At 55.0% G+C, this 24,652-nt stretch overlaps 2 protein-coding genes across 6 annotated transcripts in view; one reads left to right on the top strand and one right to left on the bottom strand.

The window, feature by feature from the left end:
- Nucleotides 1-15,561, top strand: part of TFDP1 (transcription factor Dp-1) — a 40,261-nt gene extending 24,700 nt beyond the window's left edge. For all 5 annotated transcript variants that reach the window (XM_078452710.2, XM_078452704.2, XM_078452716.2 and 2 more), the window contains 9 exons: nucleotides 2,927-3,033; nucleotides 5,770-5,891; nucleotides 7,066-7,231; nucleotides 7,567-7,710; nucleotides 8,268-8,336; nucleotides 9,976-10,127; nucleotides 10,819-10,985; nucleotides 11,651-11,726; nucleotides 14,446-15,561. In XM_078452710.2, coding sequence (XP_078308836.1) covers nucleotides 2,927-3,033; nucleotides 5,770-5,891; nucleotides 7,066-7,231; nucleotides 7,567-7,710; nucleotides 8,268-8,336; nucleotides 9,976-10,127; nucleotides 10,819-10,985; nucleotides 11,651-11,726; nucleotides 14,446-14,593 — 1,151 coding nt within the window. In that variant the 3' untranslated portion in view covers nucleotides 14,594-15,561. The remainder of the gene's footprint in view (nucleotides 1-2,926; nucleotides 3,034-5,769; nucleotides 5,892-7,065; nucleotides 7,232-7,566; nucleotides 7,711-8,267; nucleotides 8,337-9,975; nucleotides 10,128-10,818; nucleotides 10,986-11,650; nucleotides 11,727-14,445) is intronic.
- Nucleotides 15,562-16,703: 1,142 nt separating this feature from the next.
- ATP4B (ATPase H+/K+ transporting subunit beta) lies at nucleotides 16,704-22,901 on the bottom strand. Its single transcript, XM_060636617.3, has 7 exons — nucleotides 22,720-22,901; nucleotides 21,899-22,027; nucleotides 19,986-20,099; nucleotides 19,675-19,874; nucleotides 18,745-18,801; nucleotides 17,417-17,515; nucleotides 16,704-16,865 (listed from the first exon to the last, which is right to left on the bottom strand). Exons 1-7 carry the CDS (start codon nucleotides 22,829-22,831, stop codon nucleotides 16,704-16,706), a joined length of 873 nt encoding a protein of 290 aa, XP_060492600.2. The 5' UTR covers nucleotides 22,832-22,901.
- Nucleotides 22,902-24,652: the final 1,751 nt, after the last annotated feature.

The following is a 24,652-nucleotide window of genomic DNA, read 5'->3' as shown; positions in this document are numbered from 1 at the left end:
ATGCATGTGTGTGTGTGTGTATGTGCTGTGCACATGTGTAGTGTGTGCATGCATGTGTGTACACGTGTGTGCAGTGTGTGTGGTGCACATGTGTGGTATGTGCACACGTGTATGTTGTGTATGTGTGTGCGGGGCGCATGTGTGGTGTGTGCAGAACGGCCCTGTGGAGGTGCCATGTGGAAGCCCATAGCACAGATGGTCCTCTTGGCGCACCTGCGTGAGGGCACGCCAGCGGCAGGAGGAGGCCAGAGGCCCGATGTTACCTGCGGTGTTTCAGTAGGAACATTTGTGTATTTGTATAATCAACGTACTGTAACGGAACAGCACAGGTTCAAGGAATCAACTAGACCTTTCTGTGGACAAGTCTCAGCGACAGTGTGAGCAAAGTTATGTGAGATGTAGATAATTTTCTGGGTTTCAAAGGCCCACATGAGCAATACTTCTGCTTTCTTGGATTTATGGATGTGCATGGAAAAGTACGAAAAATGGACAGAGCACACCCATTAAGCCCTGATGTTTGCAGGCAGGGCCAGGTGGGGGCGCAGCTGGGGCAGGTCTCTGGACTGGACGGTGAGCTTTGCTGTTTCAGCCTCTTGAGCAAATAGGATAAAAGGAAAGTAGTTAATTCTAGGTCATACTGGAGAAAGATTGTGTGGTAGTTCTTAGTGTTGAAAAGTGTCTCAGAGAACAGGGAGACCCTGGTGAGAACCAGAGGGGGCCTGGCCCCGATCCACTCTGCCTCTCAGCTCTGCCGTTGCCCTGGTGGGTGAGCACGTGGTTTTGTAGGTGGACGTTCCTGTGGTTCTGAGCGCTCAGTGTTGTCCTCTGTGGCCGCACCCGCAGCTCTGGCCCAGATGTGGCCGTGTTCTGACCTCGTTTATTTTACTTTATTTTAATATCTTAACAGCTGCTGGGGCTGCTGATGTTGACGGGGTCATTTGTAAAATAAAGGAAAAAAAAAACCCTAAGTTTTATCGTTTTATGAATCAATTCAGTATTCCTAAAAACCTATTAATAACCTGATAATCTCATGTGTGACTTTGAAATGACTAACACGTTTGTGTTTTAAATCTCTCTGTGCAAAACAGAATAACTTTATTTTTGTCTTTTAAACTGTCTTTTATATATCTAAAACAATCATTAAAAATTTGCTTTTGGGGGTGCCTGGGTGGCTCATTCGGTTGAGCGTCTGACTTCGGCTCAGTTCATGATCTCACGGCTTGTGAATTCGAGCCCCGTGTTGGGCTCTGTGCTGACAGTTCAGAGCCTGCTTTGGATCCTCTGTCCCCCCTACCTCTCTCTCTGCTCCTTCGCTGCTCATGCTCTGTCTCTCAAAAATAAACATTTAAAATAATGTTTGCTTTTGTTAAGATACAGGTCTCTGTGTTTAGAGAAAAATAAAACTTGAAGCAAACAAACATTTACAGAAAACAAATATCTGCTGATGTCAGTGAAAACGCTAACATTCAGTCAGTTGGTTTGATGGACGAATGTCTTGATGACTTAGGTTATCAAGAGAAATTATTCAGTATTTGTATGTGGCAGTAAGATTCATTGTGTATTGAAATCTGAAGTCTGTTCTTCTTTTTTTTTTAATGTTTATTTTTGAGAGCGAGCGAGTGAGCAAGCATGAGCTGGGTAGGGGCAGAGAGAGAGGGAGACAAAATCCAAAGCAGCTCCAGGCCCCAAGCTGTCAGTACAGAGCCCGACACGGGGCTCGAACCCACGGGCCGTGAGGTTATCACCTGGGCTAAGGTCAGACGCTGAACCGACTGAGCCCCCCGGGCGCTCCTGGAGTCTATTCTTTAAAGCGTGTGGACTGTTAAAAGGTTCAAAAATGAAACTTAGACCAGGCTGGATTGAAGACTGTGTCTTACTGTTATTTGGAGGCGGTCATGAGGCAGAGCCTGTGAAATGAAGGAACGCCATCCGAGTCTGCCTTGTGCGAGACCTGCCCTCGGTGGCCACAGGAGGCAGTTCTGCTTCAGGGGCCAGGGATGCGGGGCATGACCAGCGCAGAGCTCTCCTCTCCCCGTGTGGCAGGGACTGGGGTCTGGGCGGCTCTTCCCCCGGTAGGCTCAGGCCCTTGTCTGTAAGGACTGCGCTCACCCTGCCCTCAACCACCACCCCCCCGCCCCCGGCCCCGGGGTTCCTTTAGGGCCACTGCTTCCTGTTCGTGTTCTCTCTGCCTTCGATGCCAGCACCACAGGGCTTTATTTTTTACATTTTGAGTTTTTATATTTCTGCTTTATTTGATTTTTTTATTTAATATGTAAAATGAAATGTTTTACCATTTTTATTCTCTGTTGTGTCTTCAGCACCGAGGACAGAGCAGGCACACAGAACTCTTTGCAAACACCTGTTGAAGGAGGGGATTTGTCTCCTCATGTACCCTCCCCCTCCTTTGTGAGGAGACTGACTGTGTCTTCAGAGAGGCAGCAGCATCCTCATGGGGAATTTTTCTTCCTAGAAACAGACACTTGACTCTACTGCTCCAGGAAAAAGAATGTTAGATTTCTAAACTAGTTTTGCAAACATATAGTGAAATGCTGGAATATAGTGGCTTCTAATTTGAAGACTATAATTGTCGCAGAATTGTAGGCTTTCAGAGCTGCTCTCCCAGGCCCTCTAGTCCCCCTGGAACATTCTGTAGGTGAGCAGGCAGCCCCCTAGGGCTCAGGGCAGGTTGGTGATGTGCCTGGGGCTGAGCCCCATCCCAGGGACATGAGAGCACCCAGGAGGGCCTGGTGGTCACGTCCACACGGACAAGGGTTCAACTTAGTAGCAGGATCTGCAACTGACCCACAGATGGGAAATGATAAAAGTAGGGAAGGTAAGAATCTGATTGGAAGCGTCATCATCCTGAAGCTGTCCCCTGCAGCCTTAATCCAGAAGGGCCCTCACCTGTTACCTCCTTGTCTTGTAGGCGTGGTGTCCTTGGTCGCCGTCCACCCCTCTACGGTGAGCACGCTGGGGAAGCAGCTCCTGCCAAAAACGTTCGGACAGTCCAATGTCAACATTGCACAGCAAGTGGTAAGGGGCCCTGGGCTGGCGGGCTGGAGGGTTCTGGATGGAGATGCGCTCCCTCTCAAGTGCCCACAGCGCTGGGATGGCCACCTGCCTCACGCTTCAGGAGCATGTACCTGTGGAGTGTGTTGCTTTCCTGGCTCGGGCCCTGCGTCTGCCCCACAAGCTCAGAGGGTACATCACTCCCTTGCTTAGGAAATGAGGGTGGTGTCCTTGTGGAGCCTGCAGTGGTTTCAGGGCTCTGTGGGCCGTCAGGTGCCAGGACAGGTGTGTCCCTGCTCTGGGGACCATGCTGGGTGCCTCCCACGGATTGATCCCCTGTGGGACTCGGCCCTTGCTCACGGGGCTCTGGTCACACTGAAGCAGCCCCAACTCTGGGCGTGAGCAGCATGGAGAGCAGGATGTTCGCTGCCCTCCTGAGTGCCCGCTTCTGGGTGAGCGTCCCCTGCAGCTGAGGACGTGCCCTGTCACTTACCCTGTCAGTGAAGCGTGACTGCTTTTCTAGCAGAGTTGCTGTGGGTTTTTCAAAGCAATAGTATGTCGAAGTCCTAGACCATTTTTGGCTCATCACACCCTTTTAATAAATGTCTTTCTGATATAAGTTAAATATTCTACTCTATGTTTTATTCTGTAACTCATTTTATTTTTAGGTGTTAACGTATTCTAGCAGCTTCAGCTTGTGAAACCTTCTTAATTATAGGATCAGTTCTGCTTTCACGGCCAGGGTGCATAGTATGGAGGAGAGTTAACGAGGATTTTTCTAACGGTGCCTCACCCTTGGTCAGTCTGGGAGTTAAGTCCCAGTCTGGGTCAGGCTGTTTCCAGGTGGAGCTAATGATGGTAACTCCTCCTTGGCAGATCCAGCGCTAAGAGCTACAGCTCACACGCTGTAAGGCGTCCCTCAGCCTTCATCTGCCAGCGGGTTGATGGTGAAAGGGTTGGCACATTGTGACCCGAGAGCCCAGGCTTTGTCTTCATGTGATGTGAATGTGCTCAGGCTCTCGAGGAGCTCTGCCCTGGCCCCGCCTGAGGCAGTGCCCATGGGCACGGCTTCCGGGAGAGTGGATAAGACGAGCGGGGCAGAGCGAGGACAGTTTCCTTTTCCCCCAGTGAGGCCATGCTCACAGTGAGCAGCTCAGCGCGCCTGCTGTGTTCTCATTGTAGAATAGATGCACCGAGAGGTCCAGCTGAGGGAGGGGAAAGGGCGAGGGTGCCAGCTGCGGGGCCCAGGCCAGATGTCAGGAGCCCTCTTGTGACTCTCCTGCCTGTCCACGTGGGCGCTGGTGTCCTAAATCTGCTCTCCTGAGAGTGTACCCAACCAAGTCCTTGTAAAACGTGTCCAGTAATAGCCATGAGTGACGGGTGTCCGTGTTTCCCAAACTGTTGACCCTGAGCCATGGCTAAAGCACGTTCTCCACAGTGACCTAGGGCCCCGTGAACATACGCATTCATTTAACAGAAACAGAAGGTTCACAAGGCACATCTCCTGTCTGGGGATTTGTTCTGTCTTGTTCTCTTTTTTTTCAGAAAGCTTGCTATTTGATTTCATGGCTTTTGAACAAGGGTGGTCTCCAGTTTGGAAAGCACTGTGATGAAACTTTGATTATTGGAAATGAGAATTAAAATAGAAAGAAATTGAGTTGAGCATTTTTCTTTCTATGGTTGATAAGTCTTTAGCTCTGACAGGAGACCTGTCCCATGGCCACAGCACATTCATCCCGCTAAGAAGGGGTGCAGGAAGCATCCCCCTGGCCTGAACGGTGGGCCTGGTGAGTCCCTAAGGCTGCACCCGTCCCCACAAAGGGCTGCCCTGGCACCTGGTGCCCCAGCACCTGGTGCCTGACCTTGACTCGTTCGACAGTGTCCTCGTGTCGCTAAGCTCTTGGCTGTGCAGAAACTGGGAGGTACTGTTCTGACCGTTCTTGGTGTGGGTGGAGTCTCGTACAAGATCCTGGAAAATGGACATATTTACTGGGCTCTACGCAGCAATGACTGTGTCCCCCATGTGAATATTTGCGTATTAATGGATGGGGCCAAATTCTAAGTCCTTGTCAAAGACAAACCAGGCTTCCCCTTCCTTTGGTGCGGAGATGGCGTGGGGCGCTCAGACTCAGCCGCCCTGCGTGCAGGGTGGGTCACACTTGCTCCCAGTGCTAATTGCCTCCCTCCTCCCTGCCCTGCACTATTTGGGGTGCCGGGCCCCCACAAGCTGCCGCCGGGATGAGGCTCCCACATGTGGATGGGCTGGTGGGGCACTGCGAGCCCTGCCCTGTGACCCCTCTGTTCTGAGAGTTTTTCTATTTGCGTTTTGGCCTGACTTCCCGCCTGGAAGACAGAATTTCACCCTTGTCCATGTCATGAAAAGGATGGGGAAAGTAAACTAGGGCAAGCGGAATGGGGGGCGTTCCCTGAGGCTTGCGTGGCACGCCCCACTGTTAACCACGTCAACCACCATTAAGCACGGCCTCCTCGGGTGGGGCGTTTTCTGCTGCTCTTGTTGGACGGGGAGGACGCCTGAGGTGGCTGAGGGAAGCGACGGTTCAGAACCTGAGAACTGACACCTGAGATAATGGCGCCCGTGGCTACAGCATTAGCCGTTGGGTGTTGCTCACACACCGTGTTCTCCCCAATCTTCGTGGCTCGAGAGACTCAGCAGTGGCTGGAGATGATGGGGAGTAAGAATGGCAGGGTCACGTGTGGGAGATTTCTGATTGTGCTCTGAATTGTCTCTTTTGACTGTAGGTAATTGGTACGCCTCAGAGACCTGCAGCGCCCAACACTATCGTGGTAGGAAGCCCACACACCCCTAACACTCACTTTGTCTCACAGAACCAGCCTTCAGACCCCTCACCTTGGTCTGCCGGGTGAGCACATTGCCTAGACTTGTACCCCCAGCTCTCTGGGCCACGCGGGCCGGCCGCCACAGCCAAAGTCAGGGCACGCTTTTCCTCAAAAAGGAGAAGTCTGGCTGCAGGGGAGCGCCCCCACGGTTCGGGGGGGCCACACTGTAAAGGGTGGGGAGTCGCCCCTGCCCCACGGTTCGGGGGTCCACACTGTAAAGGGTGGGGAGTCGCCCCTGCCCCCATGGTTCGGGGGTCCACACTATAAAGGGTGGGAGTTGCCCCTGCTCCATGGTTTGGGGGGGGCCACACTGTAAAGGGTGGGGAGTCGCCCCTGCCCCCATGGTTCGGGGGTCCACACTGTAAAGGGTGGGGAGTCGCCCCTGCCCCCATGGTTCGGGGGGTGCTGCACTGTAAAGGGTGGGGAGCTCTTGGCAGAAGAAGAGGAGGAAGCTGGCTTCTCCACGCTGCAGTAACTTTGACGCTTTTTCCGTTGTCTGCACCGCAAAGTAGCGTCTAGGGAGCACGGATCTCAAAGCAGCCTCACCCGCTGCAACGCTGTAACTCGGCTGTTCCACGGGTGACACCCCATTGGATGGTCCCACCACACTGTCACTTTGACCCTTTCCTCCAGTAAAGGCAGCCAGTGAGAAAACGATTGTACTCGAAGGTCAGCTCTGTGACTTTCCTTAAAAACAAAGACTTTTGGAATTATGTCTGTATTGGTCCTAAAGCAAAAACCATCATTCCCTGAATCATCCATTGAGAAACTCAGAGCCACCCTTTCCTTGCTGTGGTGACTTAAGTTGAGATGCTGGGTTCCCCCCAGTCTGAAGTGCCCTCCAGCCTTCAGTGTCGGTGGCTGAAAGCTCACATCCTCCCCCAGAATTCTTAAATTTGCAGTGAAACGCCCACCATCCCTGTGTCAGTTGATGTGCTCTTAAGCAGCGGTGTCAGTGCGTCTGTGCACATCCGGCGTCCGCCCGTCCCGGGGGCCGACGCATGTGTGAGGCCTGGCCCTTAGAGGAGGGAGCCTCGGCCCCATCACCGTGCGCAGCAGTCTGCAGATGAGCCAGGTCCCTGGGTGTGTGCGTGGGGGCTCGGCCTCGCCCCGCTTGCCGGGCCTGTGGGTGAGCGTGTTGCTGCGACACGGATGCTGAGGGTGCTGAGGGCGCTGCCATTCCTCTGTGTTTTGAAGGAAGCGGCACCGGAAAGGGGAGAAGAACGGGAAGGGCCTGCGACACTTCTCCATGAAAGTCTGTGAGAAGGTGCAGAGGAAGGGGACCACGTCCTACAACGAGGTGGCTGATGAGCTGGTTGCCGAGTTCAGTGCCGCCGACAACCACATCCTACCGAATGAATCTGTGAGTGTGCGCTGCGTGGCGGGGAGGCCCGATGTCTCGGCGCCCGCTGGTGTTTTCTGAAGCAATTTGAGACACACACACACACACACGAGTCAGAGAACCACACTGAAGAGTGTTCCTGACCTACCTGGGGTGCGGTGCCCTCTCGCCCCAGATCCAGTCGTGCGCGGGCTCTGACTCTCCCTTCACATTCCGTGGGGACGCGAGGAGTGAGTGACTCACCACCGCTGGTGGGTTGCTGGGTACCATCTTGAGTGTGTCCGGGTCTGCTGTTGAGGTGTTTCCCTGGGAACTGTTCTGGATGGTCTGGAAAACTCCTGCTCTGCCCTCCCCAGGCTTATGACCAGAAGAACATAAGACGACGAGTCTATGACGCCTTAAATGTGTTGATGGCCATGAACATCATCTCTAAGGAGAAAAAGGAGATCAAATGGATTGGTCTGCCCACCAACTCGGCTCAGGAATGTCAGAATCTAGAGGTATGTGGCTGACCCGTTATTTTCCATGGTGCCCTGTAGGTGTACCCCAGAGCAGCGTGTTTGGTGCGGACGTTTGTGTGGGCGCCCCGTGGGTGCCCGCTTGGGGTCTGGTGCTGTGGGTGCCCCGTGGGTGCCCGCTCGGGGTCTGGTGTTGTGGGTGCCCCGGGGGTGCCCGCTCGGGGTGTGGTGCTGTGTGTGCCTTGCCTGGACCAGGGGTCCGCCTCTTCCCCGTGCCCCCCGCTTGCCCGCCAGATGTTGGTGTGTGGTCCATCCAGCTCGTCTGTGCTCTGTGGGCCCCAGCCCAGTCGAGGGCGGTGCACCCAGCGGAGGTAAATTCTGAGTCCTGGCTTGTGGGATTTGAGTTTTATATCAACCGTGTCCAGAAAACGAGAGAAGACAGAGAAGGGTGTGTTGTTCTGAGACTGAAGAAACGCCCCCGTGTCCCATCCCACGGGCCACGTCCCTTCTAGACTGTTTCCCCGCCAGGAGATTCCTGGCAGGCCTGTCCTGCGGGACACTGTCAGATGCGTTGTGACGGTGTGGTCTTTGTCTTGAAGGTGGAGCGGCAGAGGAGGCTGGAAAGGATAAAGCAGAAGCAGTCTCAGCTTCAGGAGCTCATCCTGCAGGTAACGGCCCTGCTCGCAGCAAGCGCCCCTGCGCCCACATAGTGTCCTGGCCAGCTCACGTGCAGGATGGAGGGCGGGAGGGCGCGTTCACACGGCTCACCAGTGTTGTCCTGAGTGCTGTGTGTCATGCACCTCGCTTAACGGACTCTGTCACAGGCGCACGAATAGGAGACGTAGTGCAAGCAGGGTCGTACTGCCCGCAGCCTCGGAGCGGGTCCTCAGTGGGTAAGAAGGGATCCGATCGTTCATGAAATCTCTGCTTTGAGAGTTTGAATGCACCCGCTGGGCTCCTGCACAGGCGTCGCAGACGTGAACTCTAGACGTGGGCCTTGTTCCCAGAGAGAGTGCGTGTGAGCAAACGTGTAGTGTGTGTGCTGGTTGTTACAGAGTCTAAGTGGCAGGAGGGATGCACTTTGGAGGGTAGCACGTGAGCCTTCCCTAGGACAGGTACGAAGCACGTTCTGGGGTGTGATGGCGAGTGTGGGTCGGAGGTCAGCACCCGTGGTCGGTGGGTGGCACCGTCCCCTGCTCCTGCAGAGATGTCCACAGGTAGGGCCCTCGTCCCTGTATGGTCCTGGAGATGTCTGTTCTGGGTTGGAAGGAGAAACGGAGCTTGCTGGAGGGGTGGCCAGTCCCTGGATTGAGGCTGTGGTGTTGGGACCGTCTGGCTGGGCCCTGGGAGCGGGTGGGGGGGGGGGAAGTCCAGTGCAGGGAGGTCAGCTGCCACAGAAGTGCTGGGTGGTCAGGAAAGGGAAGATAACTTAGTGATTTATTGAGGTGCCCTGTACCCCAAAGGCAGTGAGACCACAGGCCCTGTGGTCAGGTTGGAGGGTGTGGGGGAGCCCTGGGACCCTGGGGGGAAGTGTAGGGAGGTCTCAGGACAGACAGGCCCAGCAGCTGAGGTTGGGAGATCTCTGAACAGGGAAAAGTCCAGGAGGGGCCAGCAGGGAGGTTGGGATGCCTGCTGGCCCCGCACCTGCAGACCAGGCGGAGGCTGAACGTCTTGTCCCGCTGGGCGGTCTGGGTGTGGGGGCACCCTACCTGAGCCTCAGTGTCTCCTTCGCCCCAGAGGAGGTCTCCTGTGGTGGGAATGCTTTGCTGGGCAGGAAGGCGGGAAAGCAGCACCCCCCGCCCCCATCCTTCTGCTCGGTGAGCACCGAGGCACCAGGCCAGCTGGGGAGGGAGGGGCGCTTTCTGCCACAGCAGCGGGAGGGTCATCCTGAAGGTGCTGTCATTTTGGGGCTGAGCACCTGTGTCCCCAGAGAGCCCTGCCCCGGCGGTGTGCTGGCATTTGCTCCTCTGGGAGGTTCTGGGTGTGTGGCTGCATGTCTGCCTTCTGGGGTGGGGTGCATACAGGGGACAGGCCGGTCTTGGGGATGTTTCTGTCTTAGAGGTGTGAGCACCTGCATCCGTTCTCCTCGGGGTGTGTGCTTTTCTTCAGGGTGTGCTTTCTCTGCTGGGCCCTGATGCCCTCTCCGCCCCCCCCCCTCCCTGCCCACTGTCCTCTCTGACCTCTCAAAGGGCCGACCCCTGTTTCTGTGCTGTGCGGCCGGGGGTGGGGTCGTCGGGGACTCCTGTGGACAAGGCCTTAGATCGAGGCAGCTGGTGTGAGCGGCTGGCGGTGGCTCCTCTTTTGTAGCAAATTGCCTTCAAGAACCTGGTGCAGAGGAACCGCCAGGCAGAGCAGCAGGCCAGCCGGCCGCCCCCCCCAAACTCGGTCATCCACCTGCCTTTCATCATCGTCAACACCAGCAAGAAGACTGTCATCGACTGCAGCATTTCCAATGACAAGTAGGTAGTCCCCAGAGGGCCCTCCCACCCCCCCCCAGGTCCCAGCTGAGGCTCAGGTCGGAGTGGAGGATGCCACTCTCACAGTTAGGAAAGACAGAGTGCGTCTGCTTGCTCGTTTGTACAAGTACTGACTCTGATTATTAAGTACAGTCTTTTAGCATAATTAAGTTACAGACTCATTTCTCACGTCCCTGGTTATAAACATTTGTCTTTTAAAAGGAAAACAGGGGCCCCTGGGGGGCTTAGTAGGGTGAGCATCTGACTCTAGGTCTCGGCTCAGGTCATGATCTTGGGGTTCACGAGTTTGAGCCCCTGCATCAGGCTCTGCTGACAGCAGGGAGCCTGCTTGGAACTTTCTCTCCCTCTCTTTCTGCCCCTCCCCATTCACACTCACTCTCCCTCTCTCAAAATAAATGGATAAACGTTTAAAAAATACATAAAAGGGAAACAGATAAAGTCTGAGGTGTTGTTACTAGCACACCTGTTTAAACATCCAGAGAGCTTGTTCACTGGGGGGGGTGCTGCGGGCAGCGCAGGGTGGAGCCCGTGGGTTTGGCAGGACAGCAGATAAAAAGGGGCCCAAGTGAGGTTGGGGTGAGGGGCGTTCCCGCTGAGGGGACTGGAGCCACTCCTGCCCCTCCCTGTCTTGAAGATGGCAGGTGACTCCCTTTCTGGGGGTGACTGTCCCCAGGTTCGAGTACCTGTTCAACTTCGACAACACGTTTGAGATCCACGACGACGTTGAGGTGCTGAAGCGCATGGGAATGGCCTGCGGCCTGGAATCTGGCACCTGCTCTGCCCAGGACCTGAAGACAGCGAGGAGCCTGGTGCCCAAGGCACTGGAGCCCTACGTGACAGGTCAGTCATGTCCGCGAGCCACGGGGGCCCCACCCTAGCCTGGGACGTCTGGCGAGAGCCTGGGCGGGAGGGCTGGGGCTGTGGGGGTAGGGGGAGTGTGGCATGGGGAGGCCACAGCGGTGTGCTGTGGCTTTGCCGGTGTAGTTGACGCGATGAAGGTGCTAAGTGAGGGTTTCACCTTCTGGGTGCAAGTGGGGTGGGGCTGGAGGTCTCGCAGGCAGGACGGCCCCCCCGACCCCCAGAGGGCCGTCGGTGCCCCCTGCCAGGTGACCCAGCGTGGCCTCCTCCTGACTCAGGGGCGAGGAGCTGTGTGCCTGGTGAGCTGAGAGCTGGTCCTCTCACTGCCTTCCCTTCTGGGGACTTCTCTGCTGAGCACCAAGGCCGTGGCCACAGAGGGAAGGGGCTTTGTGGTGAGAGAGCTGTGGCGGGGGCTGTCCCCCAGAGGTGCTGGGCTGGATTGGACCCCCGGGCGCCTGCCACCCCCCAGGGCCCTGGACAAGTCCCTGGCACTGGCTACACTCTGGCACACCCACTCAAGCCGGCAGTCACGGTTGGTCCCTCTTGGGGAGGAAGGTGCTCGGGGGTCCGGCCGTCCGGCCCGTGGCCGCCTGGTTGCAGCGCGAGCCTCCACCTGTGACCTTTGCTGCGTTTTCTTCTCTTCTCAGAGATGGCTCAGGGATCGATCGGAGGGGTGTTCGTCACATCGGTGTCCACCTCCAATGGCACGAGGCTTTCTGCCAGGTGACCGCGGCTCTGGATGGGGTGGGACCCCACACGCAGGCCAGGCACAGCTCACAACACAACCCTGTTGTTGCCTCTTAACACACTTGGGGCCACAACGTGCACAGAATTTTGTTCCCTGCTCTCTTCAATTTGCCATTTACTGTAGTAGTTTTTGTGTATCACTAAAGGAGCTTTATTATTTAAACCATTGGGTGTTAGTCTTTGGTCCAGCCGTCCCACGGAACAGAATTATGTTGTTCCTGGGTATTTATCTTAGGTTTTTAAAGATTAATATAATTTTTTCTCTATTGACAAAACAGGGTTTTATTAACTTTCACGGTATATTAGGTTACACGTTACCCATATTACCTTCTGTCAGTCCTACATAATGATAAATGTTAAATTTTTTAAAATATAAGGTAGACAGGCAGTCTGTAGGTTCAACAAAGTGGGATGGATCTGATCTGATAAAGGACAGTGTAGCTTTCTGTGGCCATCACGCGACTCCTGGGTTCTGTGGCACCTGCACTGAAGTCTTTGGTGAGGTGTCTGGCCCCGGTCAGGGTTAGGTGGAGGTCAGCTCCCTCCCTCTGCCTGTGTGCCTGTGCATGCGTGCATGTGTGTGCGTGTGTGCAGTAGTCTGTGTGATGCTGATAACCAGTTATTGCAAGAGGCAGAATTTGGGTATTTTTTAGCTTTTCATGTTCATGAAATTGTTTTTACTGATTAAAGTTTCAGAGACGCACATCAGCTTTTACATGAGGGAAGCAAAGCCATTACCATTTCAGAAGAAAAACCAACTTAAACACCAGCCTGACGTTTACAAAAGCGCAGTAATTTGCTGGGCAGTTGGGTGGTTCCCACTTAGAAAAGAGGCTGCAGTTTGAAGCAGCCTTAGGGCTAAATTTTTGGCCTTTTCTGATGTTTGCGAGGCTGGGTTTCCCAGTTGTGGGGTTCCTTTGTCAAAGAGCATAATGATGAATGGTCCTCATCGCACCGTGCGAACAAATCCTAACTAGCGAGGGGCATGTCTGCTTGCGGGTTAGAGAAAAGCATCGCCGTGCCCCAGCTCTGGCCTGGGGCAGAGGTGGGGGCAGTGCCCTCAGGGCCCCATCCATGCTGGCCCGCCAGAGCCGTCCACGCTGGCCCACCAGAGCCGCCCTCGGCAGTCGTTCTGCGCCTAAAACGCGTGTCCTGCACAGCTCTGCCCCCACGTTCTGTGCTCTCAAAGCAGCTGCAGGCCTTCTAGGCTGGTGGTGGAGGGGTACCCGAGTCCTGCACGCTTGCAGGAGGTGACCGGCCAGAATCTGGGGGATCTCTGTGCAGCTCTGCGTTGCAGGCTGGAATCCCTTTAGTGTCTGATGTCTCTTAGGGTACTTTTCTTGTTGCTAGACCCAAATACCAAGGAATCACAGTGACTTTTGACAACAAGTGTCTGAACAGGTCACACGGGTGTGTGCACCTCTTAGTGGGTGTGGGCAGTCACCTTTCGGGGCCCCAGGACTGTGTCTGCTGCCTTGTGTCTGACCCACTCTGTGCCAGGGGCCGCCTGAACCCAGAGGTGTTTCCTCAGGACCCCAGTTTTTAAAATCTCTCTGTTCTAGGCCAGGGTCTTGCCTTGAGGCACTGGTGCCATTTGGGGCTAGATGACTGTCCTGCATGCTGCCCGGTGCCTTGTTGATGTGTTTGGTGGCACCCTTGGGCCCAGGTGCCAGTAGTCACCCCCCTCACACCCCATGTGACAGCCAGAGATGATTACGTGTCCCCTGCTGAGACTCTCAGGGCCCAGTGCCAACATAGATGGGTTCCAGACGCACGTCTGAGCAGCCCTGCTTCCCTCCAGCACCCAGCCCTGCGACTCCACCTCTCTGGGCCCCTGCTCCCTGCCCTGCCGACCCCACTGGCCTTCAGAAAGTGCCATTTCATGAAATGGTAGAATGTGTGGGGTCCTGGGGGCTGTTCCTGGAAGTTCAGGTTGCAGAGTGTGTGAGACTCATGTGTTACAGCTCTGCTCCCAGGGCTCCGCACGGTACAGGGCAGGGGGTGGTGGTGGTGGTGGTGGTGGAGTGTGGGCCTGGGGTGTCCTTTACACACGCACGCACACACAAGTGCATATATATACCATCGCAAGGCAGTACACATGCACGCATGCAACCACACGTGCACATGACTACACACGTGCATATACAACCACATATGTGTATACACGTGCACACAACCACATGCATGCATGCATACACACATGTGCATATACAACCACACACAACCACATACGTGCATACATGTGCACACACAACTATGCACCTGCATATACAACCACATACAGTCACACACGTGCATACATGTGCACACACATACATAGCCATGCACATAACACGTGCACACACAACTCGCTGGGCACCCCCGTGCGCTGCCATCTGGAATGCCTTGCTTTGGAGGGCTCCATGTCCTTTTTGGGGCCCCTTTTTCCTCACCTGTTGTCCCCTCTCTCCTGGAGATCCAGGAGGTCACAAGTACGAGGCCTGGAAGAAGGACCTGTGGTTTCCAGTTTGAGCCCGTCGGGGCTTGGTTTGTGATGTCATGACAGATATTGTGGCCCTGCCGGCGTTGCCTCGTGTGTGGTGATCTTTGTCTTGAGGAGGGGCTTGGGGTGAAGCGCCAGCTCGGCGGGAGCGGACGTGGGGGCGCCCCACTCGGGCTGCGTGCTGCTGACCGCCTTGTCTCCTCGTTCCCGCAGCGACCTGACCAATGGTGCGGATGGCGTGCTGGCCACGAGCTCCAGCGGGTCCCAGTACAGCGGCTCCCGGGTGGAGACCCCCGTGTCGTACGTCGGGGAGGACGAGGAGGAGGACGACGACTTCAATGAGAATGAGGAGGAGGACTGACACCCGCGGCCGGCCCTCACAGTCCGCGTCGGGAGAGACTGCTTTTGGTGTGGGCTGGGTTCCTCCTTGGCCCCTCCCGAGGAGACGCCAGAGCGGGCGAGGGCTGCGTTCCACGGGGGCTTGGGGCGCACTGGGGCGCCGGCCACGACGCAGGGCCTCTCTCCGCTGTCCAGGATCTTGTTTGCGTTGTCTGTCTGTAGCTCAGAGTTCACTTTGCCCCTTGGTTCTTGCTGAGTGTGCCTCCTCCCACAGCCCGCCGGCAGCCGCGGACGGTGCCGGCCGAGCCCTGCTCTTCAGCCTTGGGCCACGAATTGTATTAGGACTTTATTTTCCCTTAAATTATATTGACTGTGTGACTCCATCAAGTTTGTTCATTTTTTTTTTTTCCTCTATGTTGCAGCAAATTGCGAAGTTCTTTATTTGTTTTTGTTTTGTTTGGTAAAAGTTCACTGCCGTGCTGGTGCAGCTACGAAAACTGGAGGGCTTGGAGCGGCGTGTGGCTTGCGGTGAGGCCTGCCTGATTTCTCACAGGCAGCGTCTGCAGACTTTACTATATAGTTGTTTACACACCTACACGTCTGTCGTCTAAAGACGCAAACGGAAACAAACGTCGTATTTGTTTCGTGAGCATCTTCCTATAATCTACGATAAAGTTGACATTAAATATAGAGAATGTTCTAACAGTTTTTTAACTCAAAATTTGTCAATCATTTTTAATAGTTCTTTTTTTATAAAAAGAAACGGAATTTCAGGACAGGCAGTAGTCCCTTTTAAAATTTATTCACAAAGAACCATTAACCGCACAGTTGCTGTTAGCTGCCTGTTCTACAACAATAGTCTTTTTATTGAAACACAAATAAACTTTTCTGTAATATTTTATGGAATATAAAGAGACTTTAATTGTTTGACTTGTTTAACTCGGCACTGTTAGTTTTTATTAATAAAACGCGCATGGGCATTTTAAACCAGCTCCGTGTTCCTCTAATTCACGATTATTGTGCGGAAGCTGCAGCGTGTGTCTTCTCGCTGAGCGAGGACAGTCACCGGGCTGCACACAGAGCGCCCCTCACCCTCCTCCTGCGTCCTCAGAGCTGGGACAGGTTCTGGGCTGTTGAGTCTCAGAAAGAATAAGATCGTCAGAGAAGAAAGGACAGTTCACCATCTTAACTTGAACCAGCTGAGAAAACCCACCAGTGTTTTGAAGCCACAGGCCTTGCAAGGGAGCCCACAGTCCCGTGGGTGGATGTGGCCACCTGCCTGCTCTGGCCGGTCATGACTTCCCTCAACTGCCCTGAGGGCCAGGGGGCCACTGAGTTCTGGCGCCCTTTGCCTGCTGTGTGCGGGCGGGACCCCCAGACAACGTGTGGGGTGCTTGCTTGCATGGGAGTAAGACACCAGGCCGCATGCGATACTAGGGTGGGAGGCGGGGTTGCTCTGGGACAGGGGGCTTGTTTGGCCACAATGCTCCAGGTTTTTCTAGAGCAGCTGGCGGAGGCGGAGGTGTGCACCTTGGCAACCGCAGTGCCCTGACTTCCTCTGGGGTTTGCTATGCCCCACCCGCCACCTGATCGCCACCCGCTCGCCACCCCTCCTTACCAGCCAGAGCTCTGGCTCCTCAGCGTAGTCTGATTTCCCTGACTTGGGATTGAAACTTTAATAAGAGAGTTCTTAAAGAAAAAGTGACTTTTTTGTTATTTTTCCCCTTATCAGGAAAGACGTGACTATTGTATGTAGAGCAAAGTGTGACTTTAATGTGCTTTATTTGTACAGGGTAGGAATTGTGTCTTTAAAAGCAAGCCTTCCGATCGTCCGTCCTCGTGAGGCGTGTTTCTTGCTGACATGGGTCCCAGAAATTGCAGAGGTCAGGGAAGCTGAGGCACAGTAAGGAGAGAGAAGTTCGCTTGGGGCGAGTATCTGGGCATCGTTAGTGGGTAACCACTGCCTCGGGGTCACCGTGTTGGCCCAGCGTTTTGATCCTCACTACGAATTCTGTGTCAAGGAGCAGAGAAGACTTAGCGAGAAGCCGTCGACTCCAGTGCTAAGTGCTTACAGGTCACAGCCTGTGGCTCTGGGCTGGCTTCCAGTGCTTGGCGGCCGGGCGCCCTGCTCTCTACTGCTGGATTTTGAGCTTGAACTCCACCTTCCCCTCGTAGGGATCGTGGGGGTTGTCAAATGTTACATGATCGGCCAGGATCTTGCACACGATGAGGACCTCCGTGTTTCTGGGGACGTTGAGAAGTTTTACAGCGACCAGAGGGTTGCTGTAGTGGGGCTGGAACAATGTGGGAAGACGGGAGGAAGCGAGAGTTAGAAACTGTGGCAGACATCCGGGCGGGCTGCTCGGAGGCGGTGCCCGCCTGCCCTATCTGAGCATGGCTGCCCTCACACCCTCTGCTGTGTGCCAGAACTCACGGACAGAGGGGTCTCTCTCCATGTAGGAACGAGGAGAGTTGGTCTGGGGGGTGAGACAGCACCAGTGACAAAGTTGGCCTCAAATTGTGCTTGATGAAAATTAGTTTAAAAATAAAACAGGAAAAATTAAGAGACTTGGAGGAAGTGCTTCAAAATGGATATGTGGTGTCACAACAGGATTTGGGAAGTGCTCGGAAGGTTAGAAGAATTAGGCTTGATATTTATGTTTTGTGTGAGAGCCTTGTGCTTTCCGGTAGTTACAGGCGGTGGGTTTGGGAAGTGCCCAGGGAGCTGTGTGGTCAGGATGGGCTGAGGCAGCCTGGTTTGCGGTGCAGGTGAATGTTGATGGCTGTCCTCACACCGAGCACGTTGCTAACTTTGAGACGGTTCTGCGGCTGGTGGCAGGCCTACCTGTGCTTTGCTCCCGTAGTAAGGGAAGTAGTGGAGGCTGAAGGTGCCGTTGGGTGGGAAGTACTCCACCTGCAGGGGCTGGGCGTCCTTTTGCTGGTCCTGGGGGCAGAGAGGCCACCACCTGGGTGAGGCAGGAGCTGGGTACATGTGCGTGCAGCTTGTGTGTGTCCTGCCTGGTTGTCTGTGTGTGTGTGCACGCAAACAGTTCATGTGCAGTTACCAGAGACCAGATCTGGTCTTTAGGATCAGTACTGAGATCCCATCGGGCACATAACCTATTATTTTGCCAAACTAAGGTCACTTTGGTGACCTATCAGAGTGAAGAATGTGCTGGTCTGTCCGTATACGGCAGTGAAAGCCGTGAGGCTGGGTGGGCCGGTTTTGCCAAAACTGGCCAAAAGTTTGTGTGACATTCTGGGGTAAGCACTGCTTTCTCGTTTCTCGTCATTGTCAGAGTCTGCGAACTGCCTGGCGGGTGGCTGGATTTCGTCAGAACACAGATGGAGAACACTTTGGTGTCTGTTAAAGCTCAGGTTGGCCTACATGTGTGGTCGAGTGACTACAGGAGGGCCCAGAGCGAGCCAGGGACTTGCCCACAAGAGACAGGCCCTGGAGGTAGGCGCTGCCCTAAGGGAGCCTCCTGTCGCAGCCGCCAGGGAAACAAGCTTTAGAAAATGATGAACGGAAGCAGTCTGTTTTTTTGTGCTTGAAAACTGGTTTTGCAGCGGGGCGGGGGTGGGGGGGGCTCAGCCAGTTAAGCGTCTGACTCTTGATTTTGGCTCAGGTCGTGGTCTCATAGTTTGTGACATGGAACCCTGCTTCGGGCTCTGTGCTGACAGTGTGGAGCCTGCTTGGGATTCTCCCTCTCTCTCTGCCCCTCCCCTGTGTGCGTGCTCTCTCTCTCTCTCTTTCTCTCAAAATAGGTAAATGAAAAAATTTTTTAAAAGCTGGTTTTTAGAAAAACTGGAGTGAATTCATGCCAACTCTTAGGAGCCCGAACACGTATGCTGTTAAACATCCATGGCTGTTGGTCACCTGGCATACGTGTAAGTAAATAAGAGAAAAAAAATGTAAAAAGGTACCTCGGTTTTTTCTAAACTGCCACCAAATACTTTGAAGCGTGTTAGTAACGTACTGTTCCAGACGCTTCTGGAAGCAGAACAGTAACAATGATACACTGTTTTTCTTACTCGGTTTTTGTGCCCTTAATGAAGCTGCTCTAAGTGATGGTTTGTGACGGTTGGTGCGACTGTGGATCCGGACGGTTGGGCTGGCGGCTGAGAGGAGCTTGGGGAGAAGTGGCTCCACCGCCACGGCCGCGCACTCACCAGGAAGGCGCAGTCCACCCTGGGCGCCGTGCTGTTGCTGGGGAGGAACTTGACGATCTGGAAGGGAAGGGCGTCCTTGTAGCTCTCCCGCCGGCTGTGTGTGTGAGGGGCCTGTCTGGCCTGGGGCTCCGTTGTCACCGCCCGCAGAGCCACTCCCTGGTGCTCCTCGGGGCCCTGGAGCGGGCACGGCAGCTGCCCCCGCCGCCCGCAGCTCACCTGTGCTGCTCCCACGTCACGCTCTTTCAGCCTCCTGGGGTCTCGGCCTTCGGATGTACTTCCTTGTGCCTGGTGCCCAGGGCAGTACTGCCCTCCCCGCACGCCCTTCCCCTGCCAGGCGGTGACGAGACCCAGCAGGGACCCAGGAGCGTGTGTAGGGCACACACTCGTGGCCTCCCCGTCTCTTGGGAAGGGAGATAAATAGCGCTGGGCAGGTGTGGGGAGTCCCCAGACCGCACCTGTCGCCCAGTATGGAGCAGACACCCCTGGCCCTTCTGCCGTCATCAGCCTCTGGTGGGATGTCCCCATCCCCTACACCGAGGCTGCATGGGCTGTGCTCTCCTGCGGCTCTCGCACTGGCCTGTCCAGCCTCCCTCATGCCTGGCAGAGGGTCCCTGGCCCATATTGAAAACCTCTGCTCTGGATTGTGTCCGGGTGCCCTCCCAGCACCTGTATGTGGCCCGGCTGCTGTCGAGCTGTTGTGCACACGAGCTGGACTCTGCTGCCCAGTGTCGAGGTGCTGCTGCTGTGTGAGCTGTTTTCAGGTCGTATCGGGGGGAAGCTCAGGGCACGCTGAGCATAGGAACAGAGCGGGAGGGAAGAGCGGTGCGTGTCCCAGCCCCGCCACCGTGGACAGGGGCATGTGGGTCACGTGAGGGCCAGACCCCCGGCCTCCATGCCACGGCCGTCTCCACAGGCACCCTCAGGACTCACCCTGTTCATTTTAATCACAAAGCACGGCCTTCCTTCTGCGAAGCCGAAGTTGGGGTCCACCAGCCCTGAGCAATTTTGCAGCATGTCTGCTGTGAACTTGCAGGAGAACTTGGTGTGGTTGGGGGCCATGAACTTTTCCTGGAAGAAGTACTTCTCGGAGGTGCAGTTGATGCTGTCCTGCTGGGACTCTGGCGAGTAGCCTGTGGGGACACGTGCACTGGGGCTGGCTGGAGGGGGGCACAGCCCAGGCCCCTCCACGAAATTGTCTTGGAAGCGGGAAAAGCAGAGGCTGGAAGCTTGTTAAACTTCACCTGCCAGGAAGGTGTGGAGGGTGTGCACGAGGTCCACCCAGGTCCTGTTGTCGGAGACATTGTAGGAAATGTCCAGGCCCTTGTCCCCGTAGACATCTGGCCTCAAGGTCACCCCTGGGAAGAGAGCAGGATGCGTGTGACTCAGTTCCCCCCAAGGTGTTGGTTACACCCAGCCACGTGCTGCAGACTCCCACACACCGCTGTCTGGCCCGGCGGCCAAGCATGGGTTGCTGCGGTCCTCAGGGGCCCCCGTGTGAGGGGACAGTGTCTGTGTGTCCTCCGCAACAGTGGCTCCGCAGGGGCCCTGCCCGACTTGTCGGAACCATGCTAGGCGGAGTTGTATTTGAATACACATTTGAAAAATCTTCACTGGTTTTGATTAAAAGCAATTGACAACATGTTAATCGTACAAAAAGTCAGGATGCACACGTGTAGGGAGCGGCAGTGGTTGCCTGTGTGCGGGGGGCGTCCTCGCTTCTGTGAGCGTCAGATGCGCGACCCCGTGTGTGCCATAAATTGGATAAATGGGGTCCCACCACCCAGATTCCACTCTCCTCCTTCCGTGTCCTGATGCTGTCGTGTGTCGTCATCGAACTGTCCACAGATACCACGTGCTGTTTCCCTGTGTGAATGAAGCTGGCCCCTTTGACGTGGGGACTTTTTAGATACGTCAGCCGGTGTTCTGTCCTTTTGTGGATGCTGTGGGCGCAACGTCTGTGTGCAGATTCAGGTCAAACCCTGGCGAGGATCTGACCCAGGGGAGCGTGGGCACGCTGCACAGGGTCCTCTCTGCTGGCACTCTCAGCCTGTTCGTGCGTGTCAGTGGTGGCTGCTCCCCCCCACCCCCCGGGCTCCGGGCGAAGCACGTGTGTCACGCATCACACTCTGTTCTGCGGCCACCGTGAGCTTACCTGTTGCCTGGCTCTAAAAACGACGCCCAGTAGAGCACTGTGGTGTTGTGATGCCGGGTGAAGGGATTTCCCGAAGACCCCTGGGGTGGAGGGGCCTGCCTGGGGGAACACACGCCCCCCGGCTCTCACTGCTGGGTTTTCCTTTCCTCCCACAGGAAGCGGTGTGGCCGCTGGGCGTTTCTCGGGCTATTGCTTCCGTGGGAAGTGTAGGGACGCCACCCACGAGTGGTGAGAGTCTCCATAGTTGTGCCGGAAAGTGCGTTTTCCTCCTTCACTTCTTCCCCCTTCTCCCCCTGCCCTTTCTCGTTTGGTCTGTGCAGGCAGCTGGGCTAGGTCCAGAGGTGACTCCGGACACGGGGCTCGGCCTTTGTTCCAAGCGTCCTTCCCCACACGGGACGGCAGACCAGCTGCTCTTAGAGAACAGTGTGTTCTAAACCGAGCTCGTGTTTGTGGACGTGGTAACAGGAGAGGCCTCGGTGCAGACGTGCGTCCAGTGCAAGACAAAAGCCCTTTCCTCCCACCAAGCCCTCTCCTCTGGCTCCAGCCTCCCTGCTCGGTGCCTTCTCCCAGACGGGCCCTGTGCACCTTTGTCGGCATCTAAAGTGAGCGATGTGAACATGGTCCCTGTAACAAATCTGTTTTAACAATTAAAACAACAGCCAAAGTCTGACCATAACCTGGGGCCACTGTCCTCAAAAGAAGCTGAGGGGCTGTCCATGCCTGGGGGGCCCCTTTAGAGTCCTGGGGCCCAGGGTGGGGCAGGAGGGTGTCCCCTTTAGAGTCCCGGGGCCCTGGTGGGAGGGTGTCCCCCTTCCGAGCCCTGAGGCCCCAGCGGGGATGGGAGGGTGTCCCCCTCAGAGCCCTGGGCCGTGGCATGAGTGGCCCCTCCTGATTGCCTCTCTGGGCTTTGTTCCTGAGGGTCTGTGTTCTGAGCCCGGGGCTCCCAGACTGCATGTGGCCTGACGCACTGGGTCCTGGGGTCCAGGCATGAGCCCCCCTTACCTGGTGACTTTAGCTGGTCTTGGTAGTCAGGTGTGTACGGGTCGAGTGTGCACATGAGTGTGTAAATGCACAGAGCAAAGATTGCGGTCATCACCACGTAGAAGGCCACATAGTAGAGGCTGATCCATACTGCAGGGAGGGGGGTGTGCAGTGTAAAGCTGCAGGTTTAACCACCTCAGTGCGCAAGGCAGTGGTGTTCACAGTGCATTCACACACAGTGCTGTGCAACCATCACGTCTGTCAGGTTCTAGAACGTTCTCCTCACCCAAGAGGTGCTCCGTACCCCTTAACAGTCTAAAAATCATAAGTTTGGGGCGCTTGGGTGGCTCAGTCAGTTAAGCATCTGGCTTAGTTTCATCTCAGGTCATGATCTCACGGTTCGTGGGTTCGAACTGTGCGTCAGGCTCTGTGCTGGCAGCTCAGAGCCCAGAGCCTGTTTGGATTCTGTGTCTCCCTCTCTCTGCCCCTCCCCCGCTTGTGCTATGTCTCACTCTCAGAATAAATAAATAAACATGAAAAAAATTTTTTAAATAAAAAAATAAAAATCGTAAGTTTTAGGAGCATAGCTTTAAAAATGCTGTTCTCAAGTCTGTGGCTGAACCTTTGCGGCCAGCTCTCAGATGATCCCACTTTGTCAGGGGGGCGTTGGAGCCAAAATGGGCCTTGGGTTATCTGGTTGGAGACAGGCAGCCTCCTGGGTCCTGGGTGCCTGGACAGCACAGCGTCCCCGTCCCCGCGGGCACACCCCCCACCCCACCACGTCCCCATCCCCGCGGGCACACCCCCCACCCCACCACGTCCCCGTCCCCGCGGGCACACACCCCACCGCGACAGCGTCCGGCCCAGCATCTGCCCGGTGTCCGGGTTCCAGCAGTAGCGCTGAAACTCCTCCATCCGCTGGCTGCATGACTTCTTCTCCTGCAGCGCCGCCATCGCCCCTGCGGATCAGGGAGCTCCCCACACCTGGCCTGAGGGGAGAAAGGTGGCCTGTGGGTTTTATAGTCTCCTCCCCTGAAGGTCAAGTCTCCGGGGAAAGAACCAGGGCGGTGATCACGCCTTGCTATCCAAACACAGTGGCTATCAGATGCCTCCTCGCCTCGCCACCCCTCCTCTCCGGATGCCCTTGGCCAAGTCCTTGTCTGCTCTGGCCCCTGGCACCTTGTTGAAATGCAGATTCTGACCCAGCGGGGGCTCCTGGTGGACTGTGCCTGTGGCTTTAGGACCCCAGTGATGCCCGGGGCACGCGTGGGCTGACAGCATGTCGGAATCACCGGGCCATAGGTATGCCTGCCGCCTGTCCCAGGGCCGAGTTTCTGAATGAGCTGACCTGCCAAGGTGGCCTGACCGCCCAGAGGGCTGCAGGCCCCCTGACCACCCTGACACAGGACCAGAAGCAGGAGACCTTGGCGGTTTATGTAGCTGGGGCCGTGACATCTGCTCACCGGGGTACCTACCGCTGCCATGAGACAAATGTACCACAGAAGTCTTTTCACAAATATCCAAGTCAAAGCCTGATTAAAATAACAGGTATTGTACCCAAGGACCTAGGATTTCATTTGCTGTCCCCTCTAGGTTTTCCCTCTGAGGGGACATTTGTAGCCAAATTTGACGGTTTCATTTGGAAGAAGAATAATGAAAAGTGCTCTTTTCAGTTGTTCTGACTTATTTTCTTTAACATGATTTCATTTGTTAGCAAAATGAGCCCCCAGAGATTCAGATGGAGTAGCACCATTTTAGCTTGGACTCGTAATTTTTTAATGGACCAAATCTGTGTGTCTTTCGTACGCTGTTCTCATTCACAACTTGGGGATTTCAGGTCAGTAAGACACAGTGACGTTAGGTTGCTAATTGCCCACGGCCCATGGGCCTGGGACCCCAGCCGCCGGGGCCTGAAGACAGAGAAGCGACCATCCCCACAGAATAAATGCCACCCTCACCTGGGAAGTATAGACATGTCCTTGAAATGAGCAAGAAGTGAATCGTTTCCAGAAGTCGTTGAAAGAAACCATCCACATTTAGTCTCTGGAGTCCCAGATGTGAGAAAGTGTGGGCTGAACTGCACACACATGATCACAGTGCCCTCCGGATGTGTGCCTGCAGGGAGGAGAGGCAGGGGAGGGAGGCTCCCACACAGCATGCTCTGAGAACGTGCGACAGATGCCCCACAAAGAGCGGGCTCCAGACGATGTGGGGAGCCCAGACTTCTCCCCCACCTGGCAGAAAAGAGGTGGGGCCCACCCCCTTACGCTGCTGGGGTGGAATAAAAAAAAAAAGCCAGCTAAAACTGAAGGATTAAATGATAGGAAAATATCCAGGTTTCAACTGATAATCATGCATTTTAGTCAAGAACCAGGAAGATTTCAAAATGAATTAAAACAAGGCAATCAAAAGGTGCCAATATCAAAGTGATAAGGCTGTTGGAATCAGAGATTTTAAGGCAGTTGTGATAAAAATGCTTGAGGGAGGAATCATAAACTTGTGAAACAAAGAAAAAAATAGTCTCAACAAAAAGTTTAAGGAAAGAAACAGAAGATACAAAGAAGAACCAACGGAAATATTATAAAAAATACAATAATGAACATAAAAAGCTCAATGAATGGATTCAGCTGCATAAAGGAGGGGACAGAGGAAAGAAATCAGTGACATGGAAGAAAAAATAATAGAAATTACGTGATCTGAACAGTAGGAAAAAGATGTTCAGTGCCTCAGGGACCTGGGGACTAATGGAGATGTAACATCTGTGCGATCAGAGTT

The sequence above is a fragment of the Panthera onca genome, chromosome A1, assembly GCF_046562875.1.
Source record: "Panthera onca isolate mPanOnc1 chromosome A1, mPanOnc1 haplotype 2, whole genome shotgun sequence".
NCBI classification, from domain to species: Eukaryota; Metazoa; Chordata; class Mammalia; order Carnivora; family Felidae; genus Panthera; species Panthera onca.
This window is presented reverse-complemented; position numbering and strand designations above follow the sequence as displayed.